The sequence below is a fragment of the Gymnogyps californianus genome, chromosome 1, assembly GCF_018139145.2.
Source record: "Gymnogyps californianus isolate 813 chromosome 1, ASM1813914v2, whole genome shotgun sequence".
Classification (NCBI taxonomy): domain Eukaryota; kingdom Metazoa; phylum Chordata; class Aves; order Accipitriformes; family Cathartidae; genus Gymnogyps; species Gymnogyps californianus.
The window spans coordinates 101,779,203-101,807,052 of record NC_059471.1 but is presented as its reverse complement, the minus strand read 5'-3'; the positions used below and the strand labels follow the sequence as shown (position 1 = coordinate 101,807,052).

General features: G+C 43.3%; 1 protein-coding gene across 1 annotated transcript; it reads left to right on the top strand.

The window, feature by feature from the left end:
* The first annotated feature begins 468 nt into the window (after window positions 1-468).
* Window positions 469-27,850, top strand: LOC127029613 (chloride intracellular channel protein 6-like). The gene is made up of 6 exons (XM_050915327.1): window positions 469-514; window positions 23,019-23,128; window positions 23,566-23,691; window positions 24,908-25,014; window positions 26,010-26,191; window positions 27,581-27,850. The coding sequence occupies exons 1-6, from the start codon at window positions 479-481 to the stop codon at window positions 27,740-27,742; spliced, it is 723 nt and encodes a 240-aa protein (XP_050771284.1). The 5' UTR covers window positions 469-478; the 3' UTR covers window positions 27,743-27,850.

The following is a 27,850-nucleotide window of genomic DNA, read 5'->3' as shown; positions in this document are numbered from 1 at the left end:
CAGTGCTAGAAATAGGAGGGCTGTGCCATGACAGGATAGCACAATACAAATACAGAGAAATATTAAAAGTAAGTCCCATAATAGGAGAAAACTCACAAGAAAATAGTACAGTAATAGTGATTGAATGATCCTTGCAGTTTCCCTGCTAAGGAGCATTATATTAGACTTGGCTAACATTAAAGTACTTTGTAGTCTTTCAGTAATAATGTTTTAAGAATAACAAACAGAAGCATCACCATCAGAAAGAAACTTTTCAGATATAACTGTATGATGAGTAGTGTTTCTTGTTTTTACTGTTGTTGATCAAGCTTGTTCTTTTTAGAGGGTTTGTTGTTTTTTTTTTTTTCTCTTCTGCTTCCTGCTGCTTTGCATTGGTTCATTTGATTTTGCATATATGTATTTGAATGTTGTGAATATCATGTCACCTCGTGCCTCCCACTGTGAGGTGGGTGGCAAAGTTCCTGCTAGCGCCACAAGCATGGGTACCAGCGATTGTGCTTTTAAGCTGATCCGGGTTGCTATGCAGTGCTATTTAGTTTGAACTCAGACACCCAGGGTCCAATGTTGAGACCTCATGCTATCTGAGATACTCCAGCACTTAGCAGGGTTAGCAGCATCTTTGGGAGATAATGTCCTTCTGGACCAGCAGCTCGATGCCAGACGGGCTACACTAAGGCATCTCCAATGACAGCGGACGTCTCTGTTTGGGCAACTGAACTTCATGAAGCTGAACTACGTAAGAGTCCTTGGCTATACGAGCAAGACCGTATCAGAATTGCTTTGAGGGTTTCACTAGGTGCTGACCTGATTTCCATTTTCCCATGAAACAACATCTATCTTATATTTCCTTTAGATAGTAATACTTGATGTTTCTGGTGTTTCAAAGTCAAATGTTTGAAAAGGTCATCCAGATATACTTTCCGATTGGTCTTTGGTAATTCAGCTAAGCGTATGTGGCACCTTGGGTAGGACACCTTGTGGATGTTGAAGCTTGCTAGCTGGTCTTCTAAGTTCAGTGGTATATGTATGCTTTTTTTTTTTCCCCTTCTGTGGCAAAAGCCCTTTATTTGTCAGAAAACTTCTGTAGATGTCATAAATTTATCTTACCATTTGAATATAGTGGAACTCTCACTAAAATTATTCAGTTAATTCTAAGCAATTTAAACATTTATGTAGGACTTAAGAGTTTATTTCTAAATTAAAAAAAAAAAAACCTCCAAGGTTACCTACCAATGAATTTTAAATTTTCTTACAGATAGAAAACTTAAACACCAGAATCACAACTGCAAATTTCATCATTCCAAAGATTTCTAGGAATAGTAGTTTATCTGTAAGTGCTGACACAAACAGTCAGCCAAACAACCCAGCTTGAGCACAAGGCCTTCTCTGAGATTGCTCATCTTCCAAAACATTTCTTGCTTAGTTTCTGGGTTAAATGGTATATAATAAAAGCTGACCATGAGCCTAAGGTAATAGATTTTATCCAACAAAAAGTAATAGGCTTTATTCAGTTTTGTGACATTCTTGGCCTCTAAATCAAAGTCATTTATTTTCATTCAGAGAGTTATTTCATTCCTACCAGGGACCAAGGTTACTTTACTGAAACAGAATTTCCTTGCACCATTGCTGAGATCTGCTTGACTGACTAGACATACTTAGTGCTGTGCGGAATTATCAAAAGCGCTAATAAACAAGAAAGTAAAAGCCTTGCTGTGAGTAGAGACATAGGAATAACAAGTGCTTGCATCTGTGCCTCCAAACACCACAGTTAACGTATCCAACTTAAATGGTAACGGGTGTTTCATACCAGAGCACCAAAAAGAATCTGCTTTTCTGTGATGTGATGGATCTGTGGTTTATATATAACTTAGATTTAAAGTATAAACTGAACTTCTGGGCTTTAAGTGCTGTAGGTAAGAAGTCCATGGGCAGCAGGAGCTCAGATCCTTGGAAAAACCTCCTAGCCTGTATGCCCATTCAGTGGACTCTGTGCTGTACCTGATGCTTGATGTAAACGTTTACAATATAATCACTGAGTAGCTATTTGTGCTTAAGATCTTGATTTTTGCTCATCAGTGCAATCAGTCTGTAAATCAGTTAGGTGAGTGTGGTTTATAAGGAGAACAGCTGACATCCTCTATCAAAATGCAAGTAGACAGGTGTTTACTGTCCTTTTTTAGTGTAGATTCACCGTAGGAGCCCAGTATTTAGATGACCTCAGCAGAGTGAAAGTAGAGACTTATATGTGTGGAGTTACACTAGCTTTGTATTTATAGATTAAAAGAGGTTTGGGGGGAAGTTTAGTTACTGGATGTTTATCCAAGCAAAGGGAACTACCCAGAGCTTGCCAAAGGTGAGCACGTTGGATTTGTGTGATGCTACAGAAGGACAAATTGCCGTGAAATGAGCAGGGGAGCATTTGGTATGGTTTGGGCAATGGTAGAAAACAGACAGCTTCTCTTTCCTCCCATCCCAACCAGCGCTGCTGCATTTCACTTTCTGGCAAAACCATGCCATATTTTCCTTGAGGAACACGTCTGCTGCTTTCTTCTCACTCTCTGTTTCTATCCTTCTCGAGCTCCATTTCATGTACCTTCTTCAGAAAGCAGGACCTTTTCTCAGCTGCCACATTGCTGCCACTAAAATCCTGTAATTTTTTTATACATTGTTTCCCTCCACCATTCTTTCAGATATTCTGTTTTACAGTTGGCTATGAGACCCGTCTGCTTTTATAACTGAGTAGTTATGAAAGTTACCCCAGAACAAGGAAAAAATCATTCTGGAGAAAGCCCCTCTCCTGGAGCAGAGCACGAGCACCGCATAGGCTAGATCTGCTGAAACCAGAATCAAACCAAAGCTGGTCAGGACTGAGCCTTGTGGGGCTGCCCAGCAAAACCAGCATAGCCCCGCTTTTCTGGCTGCTGGTTAATTAGCTGTTTGTATGGTGGTTTTGATTCTTTGACTCCATACAGCTGTACAAAAAGTACTGAATCAGCAGAGGTGTGTTTGTTCAAAGACATTTTGCTGTTCTGTTCCCAAGACTGTTGTACAAAGCAAGAAGCTGGCTCCCTTCCCATGGGTGTTTGCCCTTTCTCAGCTACTTTTTTTCAGCTGGAATACGGCAATTTTGGGTTCCCTAATGCAGCTTAAGAGGAACTGGCATTACAAATTCCTTTCATAACTCTTCAGGTTATTGTGCGTGCCGGGTGCACCTGCAGCAGTTTTTGTGGGGGCTGAGTACTCTTCCAGCAGTCTTCAATAAAACTGTGCTTGGGAGACTTCGGTTTGAAAGGCAATGATACCAATCTTTTTTCTGAAAGAGCTATGCAAATTTTTTGAAAGTGCAATCTTTTTCATTTTTACTTCTCATGCTTTCTTTTCTGTCCGTTCAGGTTGTCACCTTTTTAGAGCTTAGACTGCTAAAAAGAAACAAGTTTCCTTGGAGCTGCTGACTAAAGAACAGCTTTGAGAACTACACCAAAATTAGTTTTGCTGCTTTGCTCCTGGAGGGATGCTTAACGGAGCAGTAGTGTCCTCTGTTTGTTTATGCCAACGTCAGTTCTGACAACTGACAGGCCAAGTCCTGTGCCAGAAAGACACAAACCAACAGATAGACATAAGTGATCAGAAATACGAAGTTGCATCTAATTTTTTTTTTTTTTTTGGTATGATCTAGTCATACTTCTTGGAGTCATCTTTTTGTCCATGCTTTGGAAGTCCTAAAACTGCATGTGCACACAGGATTGTACAAGCCTTAAGCATCTATTTATTCCCAGTGTGACTGCAGATCTTTGCGGTTTGCAGGCTTGTTTTAGGCAAAAGAAGTTTTGAAATAAAGTAAATGTCTTCAGAGCTACGTTCCTAGACCTTTTCTTATTTTTATTTACTCTCGGCTCACTGCTTCAGTAAAGCACCTCACCATGTGTTTTACTTTAAGCACAAGCTTAGTCACGTGCTATTTAAGCCCTTCGCTGAACAGGGGACACTTTCCTGATTCAGTCCTAGGGCACGGCCTGTATTTCTTGCTGGCTGAAACCAGCAGAAACTTCTGATGAGATCAGCCTGCTGCGCAAAATTCAACCATACTGCCTCTGCTCCTTGAGTTTTGGCTTCATTAAAAGGCTGATCTTACCTCTGATCGTCACAGGCCAGGGGCAAGGATGGAAGTTTTCCTTGTCTGCTTTCTGCCTTCAGTCCCTGGTTGTCTGAAGTGAACCTTCATTTCATAAATCCTGTTGGAGAGCCGCAGCCTTCTTCAGAAACGTTGATGATTGCTGCATGAGGTGATTATCATGCAGCTGTACCTGGGAATTTTCGTGCTGTCTGTCTGTTTAATTTGAGGCTTGGTTCATGTTTGTATATAGATGAATAACAAACCAGTCTACAGAACTCATGGCATTCACGAATATAAAACATTAGAATGTGGTGAATGATATTCTGGGTGAGGGGAGGAAAGGTATTTGGCCAATTAGTTGAAAAATATAACTATACTAAAATTATTAATAAATTCAGGTGAAATTTTGCAAATGATCTTCATTAAATAAAAATTAAGAGCTTTTTTTTAGGAAATATTACCTGTCAGCGTTAGGTCTAGATTCGTTCACAAGGGGTTTAGGCACAGTTGCCAACATGGAGGAGGCAGCAGTAGCTGCATCGTTAGCCCTGTACTTAGGACACTGATGTGGGATGCGGGTGATTGAGGTCGTGATGTTACATGGAGCATAAGTGGAAGATTAGCGTGCATCCCTCTCCCAAGCCAGTGCCATAGACACAGAGCTACACAGCTATTCCTGCTCTCTCTTTGACACCGTCAACATATAATAATTACCTGCAAAGTGAGACAGCATCAGAAAGATAAAATGCAAGGAGCCAGGAATATCCAGCAACCTTATGGTTAGGCAATGTATGGCTTATTTGCTGTTATTTCCTGTTGTAGCAGTATGTAGATTTTAAATGGTATTCAGTAGCCTCTGGTTCCCATGGATTTTGGGATTGCTTGTGGAAGAAGAGATGCGTTACCCACGTGCTTTGAGAAACCAGAATGTAGCAGGCATTAAAAAGATGAAAAGGTATCGTGTCCCTTTCCCAGCATGGGTGTAACAAATCATGCCCAGTCCACTTGAGAATCTGGATTTTGGTTTTATTAGCATCCCTAACAGTAAAAATAAACCATTTTTTGTTGACTAAAAAAAGTCTAATTCTATTTATTAGATATTTTTAATACTAAACCAACTTTTTCTGCCATGTCTTCTTCCATTTGAAATCAGTTCTCTCCAGCACTTTGCTGCCGTGTTCACAGGAAGAGGATTAGGCAACCTTGTGATTGCTCCGCTTCCACACACAATTCTGCCTTTTTGGGCTCTTCACCTTGACGGGTAACAGCCAGGGTTAGCCACCCCAGGGACTCTGCGTTTTGGCCTTTCTTACAGTCTCATATGGATCCATGCATAATTATATTTATGGCTCTTTTTTAGAAGTTAGTTTAAATATTCTGAAGCAAAAGTGATAATGGAAATTATTAATATGACCACACTTTTTTAGGATGCTTTTCTCTGGTGAAGTCACTTTGAATTGGTAGTGGCTGTATACTTTTTAGCAAGATACAGACCCCTCCTCTTCAGAGGTAGTAGAGGGAGTAAGGTAGGGAAAGGAAATATTATACATATTTTATGGAAGGGGAAGTGAGGCATGGAGACTTTCTCCCGTGCCATCGCTGACCGTATTCTCTGTGTCTCCCCTAAAAAGGTCCTACTGCTTCTTTTAAAAAGTAAGAAATTGCATGTTCCTCGGACTCTGCCCAAGGAGCGTAAGTAAATGCCATCTGAAGGTTACATGATTATTTTCTCACTCAGATAATAAAATGTCACACTGTGATAAGACTTGTGTGCATTTCCATTTGCAATGTCTGATTATTTACTGATAAAAGCCTGAACAAGTCGAGTGACTCCGTTCCAGTTGCTTTCAATAACACCCGCCTTGTCAGCGCTAAAGGAAAGTGTTTTAATTCCTTCATAAAAATATTTAGCTTCTCAAAGCAAACAGCGGCAGCTTGTACAGCCTGCCACCGACACCGCCGTCGGAGGCTTTCCCCGGGAGGAGGGTGCCCGTCGCAGCCTCCTCCCTGCGAGGAGCCTGGGGCTGGCACGCTGGCTGGCTGCGGGATGTGCCATGCGCAGGGAGATGGTTATTGTGAAGCCTCCTGGACAGGCAGAGGTGCAAAGGTGGTATTTCCCTTCTCGTTTTTTTCCTCTTCATATGCTGAAATTTTAGCACATAGATGAATATTCAAAATAGACTAGAAATATAAGTGTTACAGAACAAAGTGAACTACAGCAGGACTGGAGTCACAAATGCATGCCCTTTTCCAGGTTATTCAAATGGGGTAGTTACAAAGAAGTTAAACATTTACTCAGATTTCAGAAAAATTCTCATTTATGTCTTGGAGAATCATTGACATTTACCTGGTAGTCATTGTTGAAATTATTGTTAAAAGCTATTATAGAACCTGAGTGTTTTGTAAAAATTCAAGTTTCTTTCCATAATGGTGGCAGATGAAACTCGAAACAGGATCCAAATATACCCTAAAGACTTAAAAATTTTGGGGCCTATGCTGCCCGCAGAAACGAACACGCTACCAGCCCCTCGGCAAAACCATCAGTTTTCTTTTTGCCAGGAGCACCGCAGGGTCTGGGGGCTCCCCAGGGACAGGGAACACAGGGACAGTCCTTGTTTTGAGGAATATCAGTGTTATAGCTGATTGGTTTGCAGTATGATTTGTGCAGTATATCTTTATTTAAAAACTGTATTTTAGTTAGCAATACTGTGTTTCTCATATTTTCCCAAAGCCTGTGAATGGAAGTGAGGTGGTGGGGAGGGCAGGATGAAGAATAGCCTTGAATTTGAATTTACACCGGGAAGGGAAGGAATAGAGTTCAGCCCCCCTCTCTGTCAGGCTAATGGGTTTTTGCTGGTACTTGTGTCCAGTTTTTAACTGCTCTTTCAGGACACATCTTTGCCAGTTCCCACTGGAGCTGACAGGTTTTTTATGTAGTATTTTACCTGGTCATTTGAATTATTTTCTGTGTGGACCAAAATATGACATACTGTTGGAGGGCAAAAAAAACCACACACTCTTTTCATCTTTCACTTTCACCTCTTGATTTAAACATCAGAATTAGGAATACCATTGGCAAATTATTTTCTCAAGCCTTCAGCGACCTACTCCCTGAAGCTGCATAAAATGGCTTATTTATTTGGATATTTCTTATTTACTTATTCATTTACAACACAAATCATAGATATTTTATATATGCGTATAGTTTTTGCATTTAGATTGAAACAGCACGGCTGTGTGTCGCAGATTAAGTATCGTATGGTGAAGTGTAAAACAGGATGTGTCATTGAAATACCAGTTAATCTGTTTTTCCCAGACCTATAATGTGTTTGAGAATATAATGCTCTTTTGTTGAAGTAATTCCCTGTAAGAATTTAAAAAGGATATAAGATTTTTGTCTCCATGTAGAATGTTCAGCTGGCATCTTGCCATGTTATTAAATACAGATTAGAAATAGCATTGAGGTATTTAAACATAATTCTTGTAACAGGATGAATAGCTAATAGCATTTGGTTTGCCGCTTGTGCGCTTGTGACCTGGTAATGTTCCCATTAACACAAACACAGATGGCACGAACTCTGTAGGCCGAATTCACAGCAGAAGGAAATTCGGTTTTTGAACTATTTGGTATAAGATTAAAGCCAGTGATCTGTAACTGGGCGGCATTTCCCGGCTCTGATTTTCACCTGTGTTCAGTTAAAAGGCTTTCGGTTTTCTTAGACTACTGGCAGGTTTTTGAAAATAATCTTCAATCTTAAAATTAAAGAATGGATAAGGATTAGGGGGAGTGATCTTTTTGAGGGCTGTGTATTTGCATTAATTAGCTGGCATATTTCTGTTGTGGTTAAAGTGAACGATGGCATTCCCTCTCCTTACTTCAGGGGGAGTGGAGTGGCGACACCTCTGCAGCCATTCCCCTTTGCCCCTGCTTAAAACCTTCTCTTCTGAATAAACCACTTGATTTTTTTTTTTTTACAAGCAATGGAGATTTTGTCACATCTCCCGTTAAAATAAAATGGCTTCCATTTTGGAGGAGTGGCAATGATTACTTACATTGCTTTGAAAAGTCACAATCACTGTGCATGAGTAATACACATATAATTCATCACTGTGCATGAGTAATACACATATAATTCATTATCATTGTGTCCTAAAAAAGTAAAAAAATACTGATGACTGAAATTAATGCTATTTTGAGTGAGATGTAAAACAAGTATAATTCACGCAATATGACAATTACTTGTGTAGGAGAATGGTATTCCTAAACTGGGCAAGATTAATTTAAACCCTACTAAATTGTAGCTGAAGTTTTTCAGTCTTTGCTAGCCACAAGTTGATTTTCCTATATATTTTTACATTTCATTTTCCTTGCCTTGCCTCTGTTCTCCTTGCCATGCACAGTTCCTGGAAGCTTGCTTGTCACCGTCATCTAAGTAAGCCTTGTAAAATAAGAGATAAATAAGTAATAATGCATTGATAATTATGATGGGATAAAGTACTACTTGTTGACATAATTTTCCAAGCTGTTTTAGGAAAAAAGTAAACTGTCACAAAGGGTTACTGTATTCATGTATCATTGCTGGGGGCTAGGCATGTAAAAACAGTAGAAAGGACCTTTACTTTGCCTTAAAGCATTTAGTATCTGGCCAAGAAAAGGCCATGCGTGACTGCTGCACTACGACCCAGAGATGGAAACCTGGGAAAATTCAATTTTGCCCAGCTCTCTGCCAGGGCTTGCTGGCCCCCCTCCCTTGCTGCCCGGCTGCACGAGATGTGGCACGGGAAGCACTGCAGGCCACTTCCCGGGTGGGCATCCCTGAGCAGCAGGAGCGTGAGACAAAGATCTCCCCTGAAAGCCGAAGCAACCCTAGGGAAACCTTTTTCTGATGCCCCCCAAATGCAGGTGTTGCCACGGGAGCATCCAGTTTCCCTTTCCCCCTCCCTGCAGCGCAGCGTGAGAGGATCTGCTCGTGCAAGGAGCCTCCTTCAGACAGCTCTGCTTGGGATGGCCAGGCCTTATTACTCAAGCTATTTATTAATTATTTAAGCAAATTATTGTTGAGCTCGTGAAGCAGTGGATTCCTTGTTGCTGATTGCTTTTGCATTATTACCACATACTTATTGTGCTGTGGATGGCAGATAGCTAGATGCAAGCATCCTGTATGTTTAATTAGTTGCCTTCCCATCATGAGAGACGCCAATGGTTTCACTCTGAAACCAGGCTCAGCACTGTCCCAGGTTATGCTAAATACTGTAGCTACCAGAGTGCCTTTATTTGCAGACCTGGTATAGGTAGCTGTAAGATATCTGAGAAAGTAAACCTGTAATTTGCATTTTTCCTTTGTAATTTCATTTGATTTTAGGAATTTTTTTTAAGAGCACCTGTTGACTGCCTTTAACTGCCCTGTAGAGAGCCACAGCTGTAGTTGAAAATACCTGTGACAACATGAAGGGCCTGGCCCAAGGCTAGCAACAGCAGTGTGTGTAAAATCGCAGAATTGGTTTACTTTTCTCTTTTGTAAGACTGCATACACACATAAGTTTAATCTTCAATCTCTTTAATGTAAATAAGAGTGAATATTAGTAAAACCACAGCCTCTATAAATGTATTACAAGCCATTGCACATTTTAATTTTCACCTGCGCTCTCTTGTGTTTTGTTTGCTTTACAGAATTATCATTTAATTGTTCATTTATTTATAACTTTGTCAGAACTGGAAGGGCAGGGTGCAGGCAGACCCACTGCTCAGTAAAAGTACTGAGCAGACTGTGATATTGAAATGAAAAGTAAATGGATATTTCATCTAAGTAACAGGAGTGAATTTGGGCCTTTTGTTTCTCATTATTTATAAAGTAACTGGACAAAGGTAAAAAGTTTATTGCCACAAAGTTGCTTCTTAATGAAGGAAAATTTCTTCCTATGCATCAAAAGCATTTAATTACTTACCAAGTAATTAAGTTAATTTCAGCAATAATTACTTACCCAGCAGACCGTGAGTAAGTAAATAACACAGCGAAAGTTAGAATAAAGGAGGCTTTCTCTGCTCTGAAATGGCTGCTGGCATGTAGGGGAGAGAGAGAACTGAAACCAAAGGAAATTACAGCTTCAGACTTCTTTTCCTTTCTGTCATCTAGAGAGGATTAGAATTTCCAGATGTATATAACCCCTTTAAGCTGTGACCACTGCTCACTACATAAAAACAGGGTCGAGGGAAATATCCCGTAAAGAAACTCGAACACACTGTTAATCCCTCAACAAAAACTGAGGACCAAGAGCATTCAAAGAACCATTTCTAGCAAAGAGCCTTACTGAACATATGAATTATGAAATCTAATAAAACAAAATAATCATAGTAAGTTAATGCAAACACTGCATGAAAGAAAGTATAGTATAATTTCAGAAACCTAACAGAATGAGAAAAGCCTTAATAATGAAATTGTTAGAAGATGTTATGAAATGCTGATAGGTGGCCAGTCCGGGCGACATAAGTCTTGCCCAAGCTTCAGATGTTAAAATGTGAGGTAGCAAGGGTTTCATTATTTCTGCAGGTGGGAGCTCAGCCTGAACTCACATCCAGTGCCAGAAGAGCCCTGCTCCAGGACAGAGCCCATCTTTTATTATCAGTAATAATAGCTAGATAACTAATAACGAGATGACCACTAATGTACAGCTGCAATATTAAAAACACAGTAGACGGGTATATCTAAATTGTCGTCCCGTTTGTAGGTAGACTTAACCTTTAGCCTACTACTTATAATCCGTGGTCACACAAAAATCAGTTTAGTGGTGTTCTGTGGTCAGTTGAAGCTGTGCAGGTGAAAAGTCAATTCCTTTTACCGCCTTGCAGCTACACTCATTTCCTTTCATTCTCTTTCCCTTGGCATCTCTTTTTGACCTAGCTTTGGCTAAAAGCCTTAATCTACACAGCGTTTTATAAGACGACATTCAAAAATCCTTTGGCATTCCCACATCCCTGCTAATGGTCTACATATAAGTTTTCTGTTTGTTTTTTAAGTTAGGAGCAGTCTTTTCATTCTATGTTTGTACAGTACTTAATTTATAGTGCCTAGATGTGACTATAAAGGTCTACCTTTCCCTGTCTCCATGAGGAAAAAGGAAAGCTGGGCTAAGAAATCCTCCTGTCTGAGGATCCCAGCCACACCTTTTCCATAGGTCTGTATTTGCATCAGTTTGGGAGCTGCTCTGTGCCCTGGAGCTCCACATCCTGACAGCACTTTAAGGCAGGACTCCTAAGATATCATCTTCGTAGCCTGTTTTGTGGATGGGCATTAACATCTGACGGGTACAAACAACTGCTGATGGGTTTCAGCAGTTGATCTGGCTCTTTGTCAAGAGGATTGACTATGTGCATGCTGTGCCCCAGCAGCAGCCAGCCCCCAGCACCCCGAGCAGCCTCCTGATGTCTGGTCCAGGCACTCAGCAACTTAGACCTGTCCAAAAGTTACCACTCCTTATCACCAACCTTTTGGGGGCTCATAATCTTCCAGGTATGCTCATCTTTGAATCAACATCCCACCCTCTGATGGTATGGCTTTTACAGGTAGGAGACTTTCTCCCTATCCATTGCTGCTGCTGTTCTGCTAGATGGCATTCTGGTACCACGTATTGGTACCTTGTTTTGATGATTATCCACAATCAGGCCAGCTGGTGGCGGAGGTACCTCCTGAGCCCTCCTGTACTCTGTTAGGCCTGAGCTGCTTGGATATCCTCACTGTCTGAGAGGATGCTGCTGCTGCAGCCATCCTGGGTTGCGTTTGGATCCTGTAGCTGCCTCAAGACTTGTGTCCCATTGCAGCTCAGACTCTGTTGCCTTTTGCCAATGCTGTGTGAGGCTACTGGGCTGAGGAGAGTGGTTTTTTCAGTTGCCATCCCTGGGATCCTTGCATTGCCTCTTGTGTTCTGTAAGTTGGGCAGTTGTACCTGGCCAGTGGATGAATACTAGCCCATACTAGCATGTGTCCATCCCTAGTTGTAAGCATGCATCAAACATACAGCGTCAGCAGTTAGATTTGCAGTGATTTGCTCAAGCCACTTTAAATAAAATGCCATTTTGTGCTGACTGCTCTTCTGTTCTTCCTCAGAAGAGGATAACCTCTGGCACCATTTACTTTTTGCTGTCTGGCTAATCTTAACACACAGACTCTCTTCATTGCCAACAGCATCCTACCCTGTCTGGTGTCTGGCTGGAGCTCACTGTCAGAGATACTATATCCATCATCTATTTCCTTTTCCAAGGAATCATTCAATTATTTTAGAGTGTAAACTCTGTTTGGGATAGCTGCTGCTGTCTCCTGAGCAGTACCTTTCCCTTCCATCATTGCCCTGGAGTTTGCTACATGCGTTATTTTCACTTGGACACATTCAGTGGCATGGAATACAAAAGCATGGCACTTGCCATCGTCTTGTCCTTGGAGTGATGTCCATGTCATGTGCAAAGAAACAACGGGCAGCAAGGAACCTTCCAGTGGAGAATAAGGCCAAGTCCCTGCTGAAAGGGATCAAATCTCATCTTGAGACAAAATGGTTTTTCTTCCTCTTGTGCTGCCGCATATGCACATACATACTGATACACCTGCTAATCCTACTGGAAACCTGGTTCAAAACCTCGTGCTGTGGTGGTTAGGAACCCTTCTAATTGTCAGCTAGAAACATTCATGGCCAGTTTGTACCCATTGGTTTTTGTTTCAGCATCACCCCCAACTATCAGGGAAAAAATTATACTTGCACTGAGTAATCATATCTTCCCTCAGTCTTTGCTTTCCAAATTTAAACCAGAATAGATTTTCCTGCCCTCTGTTGTAAAATAGGCTCCTCATTTTCATCATCTTAGTAGCGCTTGACTGAGTTTGATTTAATCTTTCATGAAGGTGGAGGACCAGATTTTTGCAGAGACCTCTTCAGGACCATGCACAGTGTCTTCTGCTGTGGCTTGAATGCTGCTCTGCCTCCATGGAAGTGCCAGCTTTGATGCATCCTAAGGCAACATCACCTTTTCCCTACAGCTCCATCAGGCAGTTGGGTCAGACATGCTAGGAATAATGCACTCCAGTCTTTTTTTTTCAGCAGTTATCTCTAGCCGATAAGTAGTCTCCAAGGGTGGGATTCAACTCACTTAAGTTAAAATAGATGCCTAAACTCTAGAGGGCTATTTAGTGCTGTACTTGGAGAAAGCAGCACTACCAGAGAGCACGTCATCCCAAGTGGGTGGGTGGGTGAGACAGGCAAGATGATGAATCCTCAAGGAGTGGCTCGCTCTCGCTCTCTCCCCCCGCCTCCCCCAACCAGAGACCTGTTTTTTCTGGCTGTCTCTATGCGAGGTGGCTTCCAGCTTCAGTGTGTAACATAACAGTTTGTAACCATTTTTATCGCTTTTCCGTTATCCCAGCACTCAGGGTTGTCAGTTTGTGGGGTATTCAGTCTGTTCCAAAAAGCACTGGTGGTGCTGCTACTGTTCCTGCCTCCTGGGTTGCAGGCTCCATCTGCAGGTCTGGTTATTATCGTTAGATAATTCTCCAGCATCTCTCTGACTGAACCTTGCCCTTATGTTTTGCTGACATGCCAGACGGGACCTCCAAGGCTCCCTCCTGGACCAGTGCACATTTTCATTTTTGTGAGGGGGAGGAAGAGAACAGGAAAGCCAGCATACCCAGTGATTTGAACCACTTCCAGCTACCCTGGTGCTCTAGAAGACATGTGCTTTTTGGTTAATTACATTCTGTTCTGTGCAGTGGGACTCTGCACTGCTGCCTCTCCCTGTAGCACATGGCATCCATTGACCTGGATGGAGAGGGCTTCATGTTTCTGTAACAAAACCAGGCTCTTCCCTCCGGGGTAGTAGCAGGTCACAGTCAAGCCAAGTGCACACAAATTGAGTTGTTGGTTCCTCCTCCAGGTTTCCTTCCTGCCTGCACCTGTCTTCAAGTTTTGTGCAACTTGCTAATCTGGGCACCTACCCTTTTTAACACGCCTTCTTCCCAAAGCACCTCAATTGGCAGACTGGATCATTGAGATGTAAAGTCAACTAATGCTCTACTTTGTCATTTCTTCTCCCCTGCTGAGTGCACAGGACTTACAATGAAAGTCTGCTTTATTCTGACTACAAAGTTAAATCCACTTGAGCCAACGTAACTGGCTGCATTTCAGGTGGTCACTCAAGAGGATATTCAGCAGATACAAAACTTAAAGGACCTGTCCTATTTGCAGTTGGTGAGCCAACTTGCTTGTTTAAAAGTTACAGGCACACCTAAATGCATTGACTGATTGTGACTTGGAAGAGAGGTAGGAGAAAGGGGAGAAAGTGGAAGAAATCCAGAGGCCCCGGGGTCCATTTTTCAGCCGACTGTCCAGATTACTAATTTTGCATGCCCTGTAAGATCTATTGCAACATGTTGGCATGGTTTAGTTGGGATGGGTGGTCATGGGGATCCTTTCAGTCTTGCATTGAATGATCTCACTACTGAGACTGTATCTTGAACCACCCAAACACATGCTCGAGGAGGCGTGTATAGAGAACTTGTCAATGATGTAGCTGAAGGCTGCAGCTGTGATAGTCTTTGCAGCCCTAACTTGGTCCTTCTTATGTAGAGGGTGGTGGGTAGAAAAGCGGATCATTCCTGCTCAGGTGGAAAAGGACCATGCTTCCTACAGGGCTGGAGTTCAACATGGACACTCTTCTGATCGAAGACTCGGCTACTCAACTACTAGAAGCTGTTTGCATTGGAAGGAGAGCACTCAGGGTTTGTCCCCAGTTGTATTTGAGTCAGCAGGGGCAGACTTCCAGCTTCAGCAGGAAAAAGGGGCCTTACAAATGACGTAGGAGAGGATGGTGAAAGTCAAAGCACCCCTTCATTCTTTAGAGAAAACATTTTAGTATACTTGCTCCCTCCTTCCCCTGCATGCTTTTTTGTCTTAGCACCTTAAAAAGAGAAAGAAGCTATTTTTAGCAGAATGCTTGTAGTTAATTTAGTGTTGCCTCCTTAACCTGAAAGCTTAATAAGGGTTTAGGACAAAAAGTGTGTTATTGAACTTGCGTGTTCAAAGTTGTAATCCCTTAAGTATGTTTGGTCTTCTCTGAACCCTGTAATACTGTTCAAGATAAAAGATAGATGTTATTAATATTTCTAAATATAAAATAAGATAGATTTCTTTTTAAAACAAAAATCCTTATGGCACACTTTCAATATCAAGGTGCTTATTTTGCTCTTAAAAAAGAGAGAAAGAGAAGGGGTAATTAATTTTTTTACCTGAAGGAGTGTCCAATTGCTGTTTAACACAGCTTTCTCATTGAACTTCACTATTGCAGATGTCACACACAGCAAGAGTCTACCCTGGCAAGTACCAAAAATACAATTTATGTGCAGGAATCTCAACTACCAGCCGCATTTTAAATATGACTATATCTGCTGTTTGGCTGAGAAATTAAACAGCAGCTGGAAACATCTGTTTTAAGTGTTGGATATTAGCAGATAGGCAGAGCTACATGACTGTTTAAAAGTATTGGAATAATAAGTGGCAAAATTTTTACTTTTCCGTTAAAATGTATTTTAAATTACAGATGCTTTATCTTAAAACTTTGCCTGGAAGTACAATTTCAGCATCTCAAGTACTCTTAAGAGTGCCGTTAGCAAAAAGCAAGGCATCTTGCTGCAGAGGTGGCTCCGAGGCAGAACCTCTCATGATGAGATGTGCTGACGTCTGAGGCTGCCACTGCTGGTCGCTCCAAGAGCAGAAGTCAAGACTTCCATTTCAAGCCCAGTAGGTGGCATCAAAAGAGTTCTCTAAAATTCAGCGTTTGGGTATTCGTGGCCTAGCCCTAGGCCACAAAATGAACACAGTGCTTAGATAGAGAAAATTCCAGGTAATCTGTCTCTTCCTCGCAAAAAGCTTTGGTTAGAACGTGATCTGACCCAAATGACATACCTGTGGTGCTTCTGTGCCTAGCACAGAATATCATATGTTATTAAGTGCATTATAGTTGCCTTCAGTGAACCAAAATGACTTGTAACTACATTTTTATTGCATTCATAACAGAGTAATATTGCCAATTTTGGGTTTTTTTTCAGTGTTGCAATACTATAGGAATCTGCATAAATACTGTAGCAGACATCAACAATGTAAAACATACTGTATCCTCAAGGACTAGGTGCTTTTTTTTTAAAATTAAAACAATATATCTGTCACAGCACACTAACAGAACATGGTTATGTCTAGAAAATAGACATTTTCTAGTGTAGCTGCGGTCAAACCCATGTGCTTCTCAGAACCTGTTGCCAAGGCTGAAGGAGGTCTTTGTGCTAGTGGGAGTATGGGAGTGCAGTTGTACCGCTTCCCTCTGTCTTTCTGCCTGTGATCTTAAAAAAATGCTCTTAAAAAAAATGGCTTGGGTACTTCATGGTAAATCAAAGGGCAGTGGGATTTCTTCTCAGGGCTGAGGAGGAGAGGGGAGGCACTGGGAGTTCCCCTCCTCTTTCTCTTTGGCCATCATGCAGCCAAGTTCAATGGCTGGTCCCAGAGATGCAGCAAGGCGGGAAGCAGAGCTGTGTACCGCAGGGGCCTTTCTTGCATTGCTGCTACGTGTGCAGAGCCAGTGGTAGCTACTGCCGTCAGGCTGGCATTGCAGGGCTTAGTTCAGGCCAAGAGTCAGTGCTAGGAATGCAGTGGGCTCAGTTAATCCATGCCAGTGCAGAACAAATGAGTCTCTAGAAGGAATTAAAGCAAAATAGCTGTTGGTCTTGAAAGTCGCACCCAGCCTTAAAGTTGCTTGCCACAGGCGGCCCAAGCTTGCGAACTCCTTGTAGTTTTTCAGGCAGTAGTTTTGAGCTGGTTGCTGTGGTTCCTGTTCTTTGACAGGAGATCAAATGCCTTGTGAAAAAGGAGAGGGGAGTTGTTGGTGTGGTATGAGAAGGAAGAGCACACAAAAACTGCCTGATAGCTGAGGATCGAATAAAGAAACCTGCAGGAAAGTCCCAGTTCAGCGTGAGACAGCTAGCTCAGCAGAACAGGCAGGGGCAGATCCACGATGCTGGTCCCAGCTGGACGGTGCGTTGTCTCCCAGTAGGCAGCGATTCTGCTCCACTTGCTGGATAAACCTGCCTCTTAGCCAGCATAAATATGGGAAAGGAGGTAACTTAGCTCCCTCGTGTCAAAGAAGAAAAATGGAATTGGAGTTCAGCTTTTGGAAAAAAAAAAAACAGTTGTGCTCCTTGTTCTCCTTTTTAATGTAGCTTCAAAGGGATTATATAATTATATGAAATCAAATAAAAAAGTTTTCTCTGCTCCTTCTGAACTGTTTGTTCCGTGCTTAACCTTCAGAAGGAAACAAAAAGTCCAGGAAAAACAAATTCCACTCATCACGATTTTGAAGGCACAGAACATTTGAGGTCAATAGAAGAACCTTCAAAACCTGGTTCCCGAGATGTTTGGACAGAAACAGTTACAAAACAAATTCTTACAACAGCTCCAGGGGCAGAGCAACTCCAGCTCAGGGAGGACCCAAACTACTGGCTTAAGAATGACATACGGTGTGTGACTCCTGGGTAAGGTCACTATAATTATCCTCTTGCTATGGATGAGGAGGCAAGTGACCTCTTCAAGGCCACTCAGAAAAACAGAGCTGCTGAATCAAGGTGGCAGCAGCAGCTCCAGAAACTGAATATAGTTCTTTTGGGACCCTCTTTAATATCTTGTGCATAAGGTCTTGCTCCCTGGTGAAATTAGCCTAAGGCATGGTGGTGCTCCTACCCGTGAGCTTAAGCAGTAGTGGAAAGTGTGGAGAGCTGTTCCCTTTCCCAGTATCTTTGAGTAAGACCCAGAACAACAACAAACAAAGACCGAAGTGAGTGTGGAACCGTGAAAAATGAATGAAAACAGGGAGTGTAGGCTAATAATCCCATTAAGTAATGGCACATGATCACGGAGAGCTGTCATAAGTCGATACTGTCACAATATACGATCGCTGCCTAAGGCTCTCAAGGCTCTGAATGAAAGCTTCTATGCACAGCCTGACATTTTTCTCCTCTGCAGCAATGGCTGTCTTAATTGTTTGATTAATGAACTCATTAAATCCCAGTATTACTAGAAAAAGCATATTGACCTCGTGACCAATTGCAATTAAAACGTAAATGCCACTTATTCAAGACACTGGTTAGCCATCTATTTAAGCAGCAGAAGAGCATAAAAACCAGCTTTGTGTTTTGGGAATTGGCCCGCTTCACCCACAAGATCTGGATGTTAAGAGAATGTCACAACAATTGCAGGTGGAGGCCAGCTTGCAGCATTACCTACAATTACAGCAGCATTTGCCTGGTTATTAAGATTATAACCAGTTTGGAAACACAGTCCTCCATTGAATCAACAGGAAGAGACTCCGACTGACTTCACCGGAGTTAAGATTTCACCCTGCATCATCACTAAGCACAACAGTGAGGAAGCGTAACTAAATTCTGCGCATGTACCAAGCACAGCTCAAAGTTACACATCCCTGAGTGGGGTTGTGGAGAAAAATGCAGGGAGTTCTGCTCCCAGGCTGCAACACCCCTAGCTGCGCTATCTTCCTGGGGGTATTAATATGGGACAGGCAGGTCTTTTCTGGTTCTCTTACTGCTGCATCGTGTCCCTGCAAGGTAAGATGTTGACACACTTCTGTAAAAAGGCCACCCTTGCTTTGTTGGAAAGTACATTATGATATGATGATGGCATACTTCAGCTGTTGTTGTGTTGCTCGATACACAGCTATAAAGCTATTTCAGTGTCCTAGCTCGTGATTTTTGAGTGGTTGGTGTAATCATGGCAGACCCTCTGTTTGGAAACTTGAACAAACACCTTTGGCATGTGTCACTGATGCTTTTATGTCCAGTAGGAATTGTAGCTCCCTGAATTAGATGAGCTGAGTTAGGAGAACAGAGTTGTCTCCTGTAAGCCAAAATGCAAGTTGACATATCTGAAGGCATTTTAGCTAGCTGTATTCACCCTGTTTTCCGCAGCAGGCCAGAATATCCACGTTCTGGGCTTTCAGCAAAGGTTATAGGAAACTGTAGCATCTTTGAGCTGCCAGGTCAAACTCTGTCAAGCTCTGAATCAGATTTGGTGTTCAAGGTCTTGCAGTCACTTCAGACTGCTGGTCACTGTTCCAGTAGGGAAAGGTTTAATCACTGCTTGTGCTGTTGTGTGGGCTACTGTAATTTGCCTCCAGCTCTGCAGAACTGAAAGAAACCTGGATGTATCCATCACCAGCCCTGGTGTGGCAAGCCTAGAGATTTGTCCTCCCTTCACCTCTCATCCAGAGCTCAGGCCCCTGGGGACTAAATGGCTTTCAGCTTGCTAAAGCTCGATGTGGTTCACCAGCTTCCCAGTTGTCCCTACCTGAATGGCTGCTGCCTCCTTTACTGTAGAACCTCAGCAGCCAAGGCTTTTGACTGAGTAACTCCCAAAGCTCTGCCTGTTGTTCTCAGTCCAGGCACAGCAACCCTGGAGGACCTGGCCCCATCTTTAGACGTTGGGATGTACCACACAGCCTGGAGAGCGTGGGCTTTTAGAATAGATTTATATTAATAAAGTGCAGCAATGATTTCACAAGGAAACTGCTCAGAAGATTTCCTCCTTAGCCTGTGAGAAGGATCATGGCCACATCAGAAATGGGGAAACATCCTAGTCTCTGTGAATTTATTTTCTGCTGTAAAAGCCAAGTGCTTACCATAACCACTGGAGACAGCAAAGCTGGGCAAACACTGCATCACTTCACTGGAAACCGTGCTACCCGCATTGCACAGAACACAGCTAAGATAGCAGTGCACTATTAATGTCCCTTGTAGGAAGCATGGGAGGCGAGACAGCACAGTATGTGCAGGTCAGATGCCTTTGAACTTCATCGGCATGTTTAACACCATCAGAACTAGTCCATAGAAGTAGTCAAAAAGTACCAAATAAACAATCAATCATCTTCTCAGTCGTTACAGTTGGCAAAGCATTGCTGTAATCAGCGATGCTTAATCCCTTGTTTTATTCAATTCCTTGGTGTTCAAATGATTTTTTTTATTTTTTGTGAAAGGTTGCTAGCAGGCTGAGAGGCATGAAGGTAAAAGGCTGAGAGATTCACTGTTTGCTATTTTATCCATTGCAAAATAGAAAAACAGTAGTGCTCTAGTAAATTTTCCTCCCAAGTAGGTATGGACATAAAAAGTTCGCACTTAGAAACAAGACAGGAGGTTGCTTCTGTAACATCTCCAGGGCTGCCAGTCCCTCACCTTCCTCATTGCCTATGTGTCATTCCAGTTAAGGACAAACTGGGACTCAGTGCCTGCTTCGTGCCTGTGTTTGTCATGGTAACACGTCTGTCCTGACCTGGATCTCTGACTCTACCTATGGACATTTCCCCAGAAGAGCAGGCTGGGGCTGCTGCGTCCAGCTCCCTGAAATGTACTGTCACCAAGGTGATGGGGCACAAAAGGAAGCAACAACCGCGTTTCCTCAGCTCCAGCAGTAAAAGCTAGAGGGAGCCAAAATTTTAGTAGTTAATGGCCAGCAGAAGATATTAATTGATCAGGGAAAGTTCACCCTGCTGTCACTCTTGGTCACATAGCTCTTCTTGACCACAGAGCTATCTGGAATGTTCTCCAAATGGTATATGAACCCTGCTGGGATAACTTATTTTTTCCTATCAAGGGCTGAATGAAAATATCAGTTGTAGGAACTGTTTTTCTGGACACTTGTTCTTTCTTTCCCCAGACCATAGCAATCTGTTACTGTAAGATTATTTCTTCACTGACTGAGCTTAAAGGTTGAAATTCTTCTGTAATAAACTGTTTAAGACATCAAAGCACAGGTTTGTACCAGGTTGGGCTGCTGTCCCCTCAGTGTCCCGCTCAAGGGGTTTCCCTGAGAGCCCATCTCGGGTGAACAGCTGGGTGCTGGCAGCACAGCTTGTGTGAGGGCAGCGGGCTGGGAAGCGGATGCAGCAGCCAGAGAGTGAGGGGCAGCTGGAAAGGAGCCGGCGGGAGTCGACTCATCGCCAGACATACCTGCCTGCCTCCTCCAGACACGGCACATCCGAAACCATGTCCCTTGGCTGCTGCTTCTCCCCTCAGTGCAGCCTGGCAGAGGGTGGGGGGCCCCATTGCTAGCACCGAGGGGTCGCAGTTATACCCTTCACCCCCCTTTTTCCTTGGGGGGTGGGTAAAACTTGACATGAGAGGCAGGATGAGACAAAATGGTGGTGTCATGTATTTAGCTCTGTTTTAAGCACGCTAGCAGCATTTGTAGTCTCATTTTTATGAAATACACAGTAGTTTTCTGTCTTCTTGTTGGTGTAAACTGTATAGCACTGGAAAGCAGTGCTCTGAGTAGGAGGAAAAATACAATAGTAGCTTTTGACCAGCTTTCATTTTTGCCACCTACGAAACAAGACTTTTCTAACACAGCAGTCCAGCTGTTTTAGCATTTCTAAAAGTTCATCCCCTGGCAGTGTTTAAGGCAATAGGCTATTCTGGTTTTCACTACCAAGAAAGCCAGTGGTTGTCACAGTACCAGAGGCAGAAAGCAGCAGAGAGTTATTGGAGGAGAATCCTTTGGCTTGATAGGGAGAATAAGACGGTTTATCAAGCCACAGGAGCATCCCTCCTCATGTGTCCCTCGAGCTCCATGGCAGAGACCTGCCTGCCCCAGACCAGGTGCTCGTTTCCAGACATAGAGCTCTTTGTGAAGGTGAGCATTATAAAGCAATCCAACGGCAATGTTTGTTTATGGAGAACTTTTTACTATATTTGAGATTCATTTGATAGCGTTGAAGAAGGTGAAAGAGCAAGCAGAACTGGTTTCATTACTGTGTGTTGTTTGGTTATAAGGTCTACAAACCTTAATGAACTAACCTATTAACTAAGTAAATGATACACCTGTTTTTTTATTTCTGCACCCTTACATTCAATCTAAGTTTTAAAACTGCGCTTTAGGAGAATCACATGAAGGGCTTAAAAATTAGACCTCTGATCTCTTCCAACAATGTCGCGTGAAGCCTAACTTAACCAATAGCAACTATGCAAGACTTCGACTCACTTTAACAAAGCCTCTTAACAAAATGCAACACAAAGTACATGAGAGCAACAGTTCTGTGGCCACACGTATGGTGAGTTGCACCTCCTGTGCTTTACACTGACACCTGGTGATTCATTTAGCCAAAAAGGAAAGACCATCATTAGAGGGGCACACGGAAAGAGAGGTTACGTGACTTGGATACGGCCACGCTTCAGTCTTAAAAGTGGGAGCCTTGGGTCTGTAATGAGGAGGGATTAGCCAAGGGGACGTGGCACTTGTGCTTCTTTAGTCCTCAGTTCAGCAAAGCGCAGAGACTGGTGGGTTCAGCCAGAGAAAGGCTACTGCCGAACTTCCCTCCTTCTCCACAGCTGTTTAGTTTGAAATTCTTAATTATTTGATTTATTCTGTTTATTCCCTCAAGTGCTGTAGACATTCCATCTCAATTTATGCTGGTAAATCTTTCTCTATTTGTTTCCTGTGATCGTAAACTGATTAAACTTGTTTTAATCTTGCAGTGACTTAGGTAGATTTATGTTCACATAGACAAATGAGATGGAGACTATTTCCTTTGGAAGGACTGCTGTGATTTCAATTTTGTTTTCTAACTTATGGCAATATTCATTATGCATTTTATTGAAAAACTACATCTCCAAGATGACAGGATTCTTCATCATATCTATGTGCATGTTTGGAGAAGGATACAAAGAAACTTTGCATAAAAATATATTTTAGTAGAGATGAGTAACATACTATACGTACTCGTAGCAGATCTGGGTTTTCTGCTTTCCTACTGCATCTGCTATCAAAATTTGCTATCATCACAGATGTATGTATACCTTTTTTTTTTTTTTAATTGTAGGCTGGCAGTGATGGGGAAAGTATTGGAAATTGCCCGTTCTCTCAGCGTCTCTTTATGATTCTGTGGCTGAAAGGTGTCATATTTAATGTCACAACCGTGGATTTGAAAAGGTGAGACTGTAACCAGAGTTCTTTTCAGAGCAACTTTTCCAAAATGGTGATTTTAAAGGGTGGCTCTCTTCTGATAGATTTGACATGCGCACCGTGGCTTGGCATTACGTTAACAGTCTGGATGCCTGATTCCTCTTTAGGGTTCACTAGTGTAAAGTGGACTAACTCCTTTGAAGCAGTTGACATTTTAATCTGTTTTGCAGTAGGTCTCTGTAACATAACACAGAAGTTTTTTGGGTTCTTTTAAGCATTTCAGAGCACATTCAGGCTAGCGAATTCGCACGCCACCGGTGTGAGGCAGCTAGATAAGTTTTATTTTGTAAGAAAGACGTAAAGCAGCCTGCTATTTTAAAGGTGAAACAGTTTGTTGCAATTAAGTGTAGAAATTGCAAATGTGGTCCCTGTTGTGATTAACCCCATCTCTTTCCTCCCATTAGAAAGCCTGCTGACCTGCAGAACCTCGCCCCGGGAACAAACCCCCCCTTCATGACATTTGACGGCGAAGTGAAAACCGATGTCAATAAGATCGAGGAGTTCTTGGAAGAAAAGCTAGCGCCACCCCGGTACTGTATTCCTGGCCGCTTCTCTTGCTTTTAGCCCCTCACGGCCCTCGACGGGGGTCAGTGACCAAACCCCCTCGGTTTTGGTGGGTCAGGCCTTCGATGAGCTGCACGTGTTATAATTGCGTGTGGGAGGCTCGGGGGGGCTGGTCCGGCCGCCGCAGTGGAGCTTGCAAGGAGGGGTAACTTTGACTGGCGTGAAACAGTGCTGAAGCCTGGCACCGTGCAGGGGGTGTCCCCGGGGTGTCCCCGAGACACCGGCTGTGCTCCTCCCGCTGCCCTCGCCTTTGCCCTGAGTTCACTGCTGTGCCACCAGTCATTCCCAAGGCACGAAACCCACCTTGCTGCAGCAAGCATGTGCAGAAACCTGCATGCCATTGCAGAAACCTGACCTCTTTTCCTCCACTTGTGTTTGTTTGAAGTTTCCCTCTTCACACTATACAAATAATTATGCTTACTGGGAGCAGGCAGTTGGAAGAAAAGGGCAGCGAAAGCTTCCCACATGGCAGACGTGCTGGGGCTCATTTTGAGTGGCCAGGTGGGCCCATCTTAGCACACAGCGGCGTCTGGGTTTCAGACTTGTCTTTCCCCACCCCAGCAGCTCTTTCCACCTCTCCCCAAACCCTGCTGTCCCGCCATCAGCAGCATCGTGTCCCCCACCCATGCACCTTCTCTCCCCTGGGACAGCAGCCCTCTCCGCAGCGCTTCCTGCTCAAACAGCCGAACCTGACTTAAACTAGGCAAGCAGCTGCTCCCCTCCGCTTTTCCCTTCCTATCTGCCCCTGGCAACAACAGCTGCTGGACTGGCCGCTCTGAGCTTCCTCACGTACGAGTGGGCCAGGCGAGGAGGCTGGGAGGAGCAGCAGCTATTGCGAAGAGGGACTTTCCCTCCGCTCCTTCTCACAGCAGGAGCCATGCTCCACGCAGCCTCACCTCCAGTGGAGGAGGCCCGGGAGAGGCACTGGGCTGTTTGGGCAGTATTTGCAGCATGAACAGTCATTTCCCATCTCCCTCAGGAAAAGGAGGTCACCCATGTGGTTTAACTAAGGTTTAAATTTGCACTTGCTAAGTGATTTTTAGTTTAGGATGGTTCCCTTTGAGAGTCCTGTGTGGCTGTATATTGTGACGCTGCAGTGTAAATAATGTATATTAAATAATTAGTGGAGATGAAAATAAAGGCTAGTTGTATAACTTCTTTTTGTTTCTTTTAACTCCTCAGGTATCCCAAACTTGCACCAAACCACCCTGAGTCTAACTCTGCAGGAAATGATGTGTTTGCAAAATTCTCTGCGTTCATAAAGAACCCAAGAAAAGATGCTAATGAAAGTATGTGCTGCAGTCCTTTCATCAGCCCGGGTAGTTACTGGAAGAAATTAGAGCTGTACAATTCTAGCACACTGTGCTGGAGATATCCCATTTACAGCTTAGGGTAAACAGTCATTTTCCAGAGCATAAAGGCTGTGGAAATCTGCGCCTATTCACTCTCTTATTTGAGGATTCCCCAAGTTAGTTTACGCAGATACCCCTGTCAGCATGGGAGCACCAGCTCCAGCTCCTCCTCGTTTCTTCAGCTCTCAAGCCTGTAACACTGCACCTTCCCCACAGCTCTGCTAAAAGCACAGCCAGCTTGAACTGAGACCTTACCTTTCTACTCCACTTCTGTAAATAGTGAGGACTCTAGCCCCATGGCACATCTCTCTAGAGCAGGACCCTTACTACCACCATGCATTAGCTCATCTCTGTCCTCCAGCTCTCAGCCCTGTTCCCCTTGCTCTTCCCTTCTCCCCTCTCCACAGTGGCACAGAGGCACCACCAGCCCACGAAAACCCCAGCCAACCTTTGCCAGCCCCTGCTGCCCCGACCCCACTCCTGCGCGCTCAGCTGAAAGCACGGGGCTCATGGTCCAGTTTCCTGTACACCCCAAAGCGGCGTCCCGGCGGCTTGCTGTCGTCGCTCCCAGCCTTGCTGTCCTGCCTGTGGGCAGGCACTTGCCCCGTGGCTCCCAAGGTGAGAGTTAGTGTGAAGGCAGAGCCATTCTGCCAGGCCACTCTGCAAAAGCACACTCTGCAAAGGTGTTTGAGGTGCCATTTCTGGTAACACAGCCCCGGTCTGGTTTTTCTCAGAACCCCCTTTAGCTACTTAGAGCTCTTATCCCAGCATTAAGTTTTAAGCTTAGGATAAAGGAATTGCAGGAGTTGGCATGGCCGGGTGTCTGCGAGCTGGGTTGGTGCCAGGAGACAGGATGCAGGAGTCGCCTTTCTGCTTGGTATCAGAGGGACCTTGGTACAGGCTTGAATGACCTTTTTATTGTCTTAACCTAGATTTGGAAAAATCTTTGCTTAAAGCTCTGAGGAAGCTGGACAACTATTTAAATAGCCCCTTGCCTGATGAAATTGATGCTTACAGCACTGAGGAGATCACTGTTTCCAGCCGGAAATTCCTGGATGGAGATGAGCTCACCTTAGCGGATTGCAACCTCCTACCAAAGCTCCATATAATCAAGGTTTGCATTTGCTTTTTAACTTCCTGAAGAGAAGGGTGGCATGGAAACTCAAGTCCTTTTCTAAAAGGCAGAGGAATCCTTTATCTATTCTGAGGCCACACAGTAGCTGTGTAAGGACACTGAATGCTAATGCACAAGGCCATTTCATTACAGCACAGCTAGGCGGATCCTCAAATTGATGACTCTGGAGCTAGAATATCTGGTTTCATATCTGGGCTAAGCCTCTCACAAGTATGAAATGAGTGCTGTATTCAGTGCTGCAGAGAAGTGTTTTCATTTGCATTTCATATGCAAAGTGCATATGACCATGGACCAGTAAGGTTAAATTATTTTGTCCATGCCAATTCAAGAAGCCAGCAACAGCTGAAATTCGAACCTGTCTCTCCCACCTTTAATCCAAAACTCTTGCTTTGCTGAATATCACCACTAGTACCAATAACGCTGGCAGGGTAGCCACCACCCAATGCCTTCCAGCCAAGGCTCCCAGCCTCTTCTTTCAGGGCTGCGGAGCATCCACACACACCTAACAGTCCTGGTGACCGAGATGTCTGGGTGTTGTCATAGCCTGTCCCTGGGCTACTCTGGAGCCAACCAGGCTCTGGAAGAGAAACGGCCACACTGGAAATTCATTGGTTTTCAAACGAACAAGGGCACTTCAGAAAGTTTCCTTTTTGACTACTATTTTGTCAGAGGACGAGTGGATTGAATGGCTTTCTGACACCTCCACAAGCAAAAACTTTCCCCAGAGATGCCCTGATTGAACCTATTCCAGAGAGCAGCAAGGGAATGAGCCCTTTCCCACACCCACACAGAGCTCAGGCACAGCAAAGCTCGAGAGGTAGCAAGGGTCAGCAGAGCCCATACAGGGAGAATCACCTTATGTCAGGTGGATGTCTGAAGGATGATGGAGGAAGAACGTCACACCATCCTTACTGGCCAACAGGGAGGGATTAGGTATTGGCCAATAGTTGTTTTCCCTAGCCATTTGAAATTTAGTATTTTAATTCAAGTTTTTCCTTTCTGTTTCAGTGAAAGTATCCAAGTGTGGGCCAGTTTATTACTGTAAGATTATCTGTTAATTCTGGTTTATGCTAGCTCCTTTGCTGTTTTAAGCTGTATCTCTTCCAAGTGTGGTCTACTGGTCCACATAGCTCTGCATAGCTCTAGCAGAATATTTATACCAAATAAATCCTAAGTGAGTTAGCTTGTTAGCTAGCTCTTGTCATCCCATGTCTTCTCTTTTTATTTGCCTTTCCTTCTCCTTTCCCCCTATGTTGCATATAACGACAGACTTACACATTGAAAATTAAAAATGTGCATAAAGAGTAGATTTGGGTTTTTTGCAGATCATGTGTGTAATGATGTTTTTCTTTTTTCTTTTAATAAAAGGTTGTTGCAAAAAAATATAGAAATTTTGATTTTCCACCTGAAATGACAGGGATTTCAAGATACTTGAACAATGCATATGCAAGAGATGAATTTACAAACACTTGTCCTGCTGATCAAGAAATTGAGTATGCATATTTGGATGTTGCAAAGAGAATGAAGTAAACAGAAGATGCCTCTGTTCTTTATTGCTTCTGAGATTTAGACAGGCACCAGCCAAGATGGAAAAAACAAAAGCCAGCATACATTCTGCAGTGTAATTTTAAGTTCTGC

What these genes read in the sequence shown, in the direction of transcription:
- LOC127029613 (XM_050915327.1), top strand. Translation starts at nt 479, where the DNA reads ATGGGTACCAGCGATTGTGCTTTTAAGCTGATCCGG. An exon ending in GTGCTTTTAAGCTGATCCGG is followed by an intron (nt 515 to 23,018) that starts GTTGCTATGCAG and finishes TTTTAATTGTAG; the next exon opens with GCTGGCAGTGATGGGGAAAG. An exon ending in CAAAGCTCCATATAATCAAG is followed by an intron (nt 26,192 to 27,580) that starts GTTTGCATTTGC and finishes TTTTAATAAAAG; the next exon opens with GTTGTTGCAAAAAAATATAG.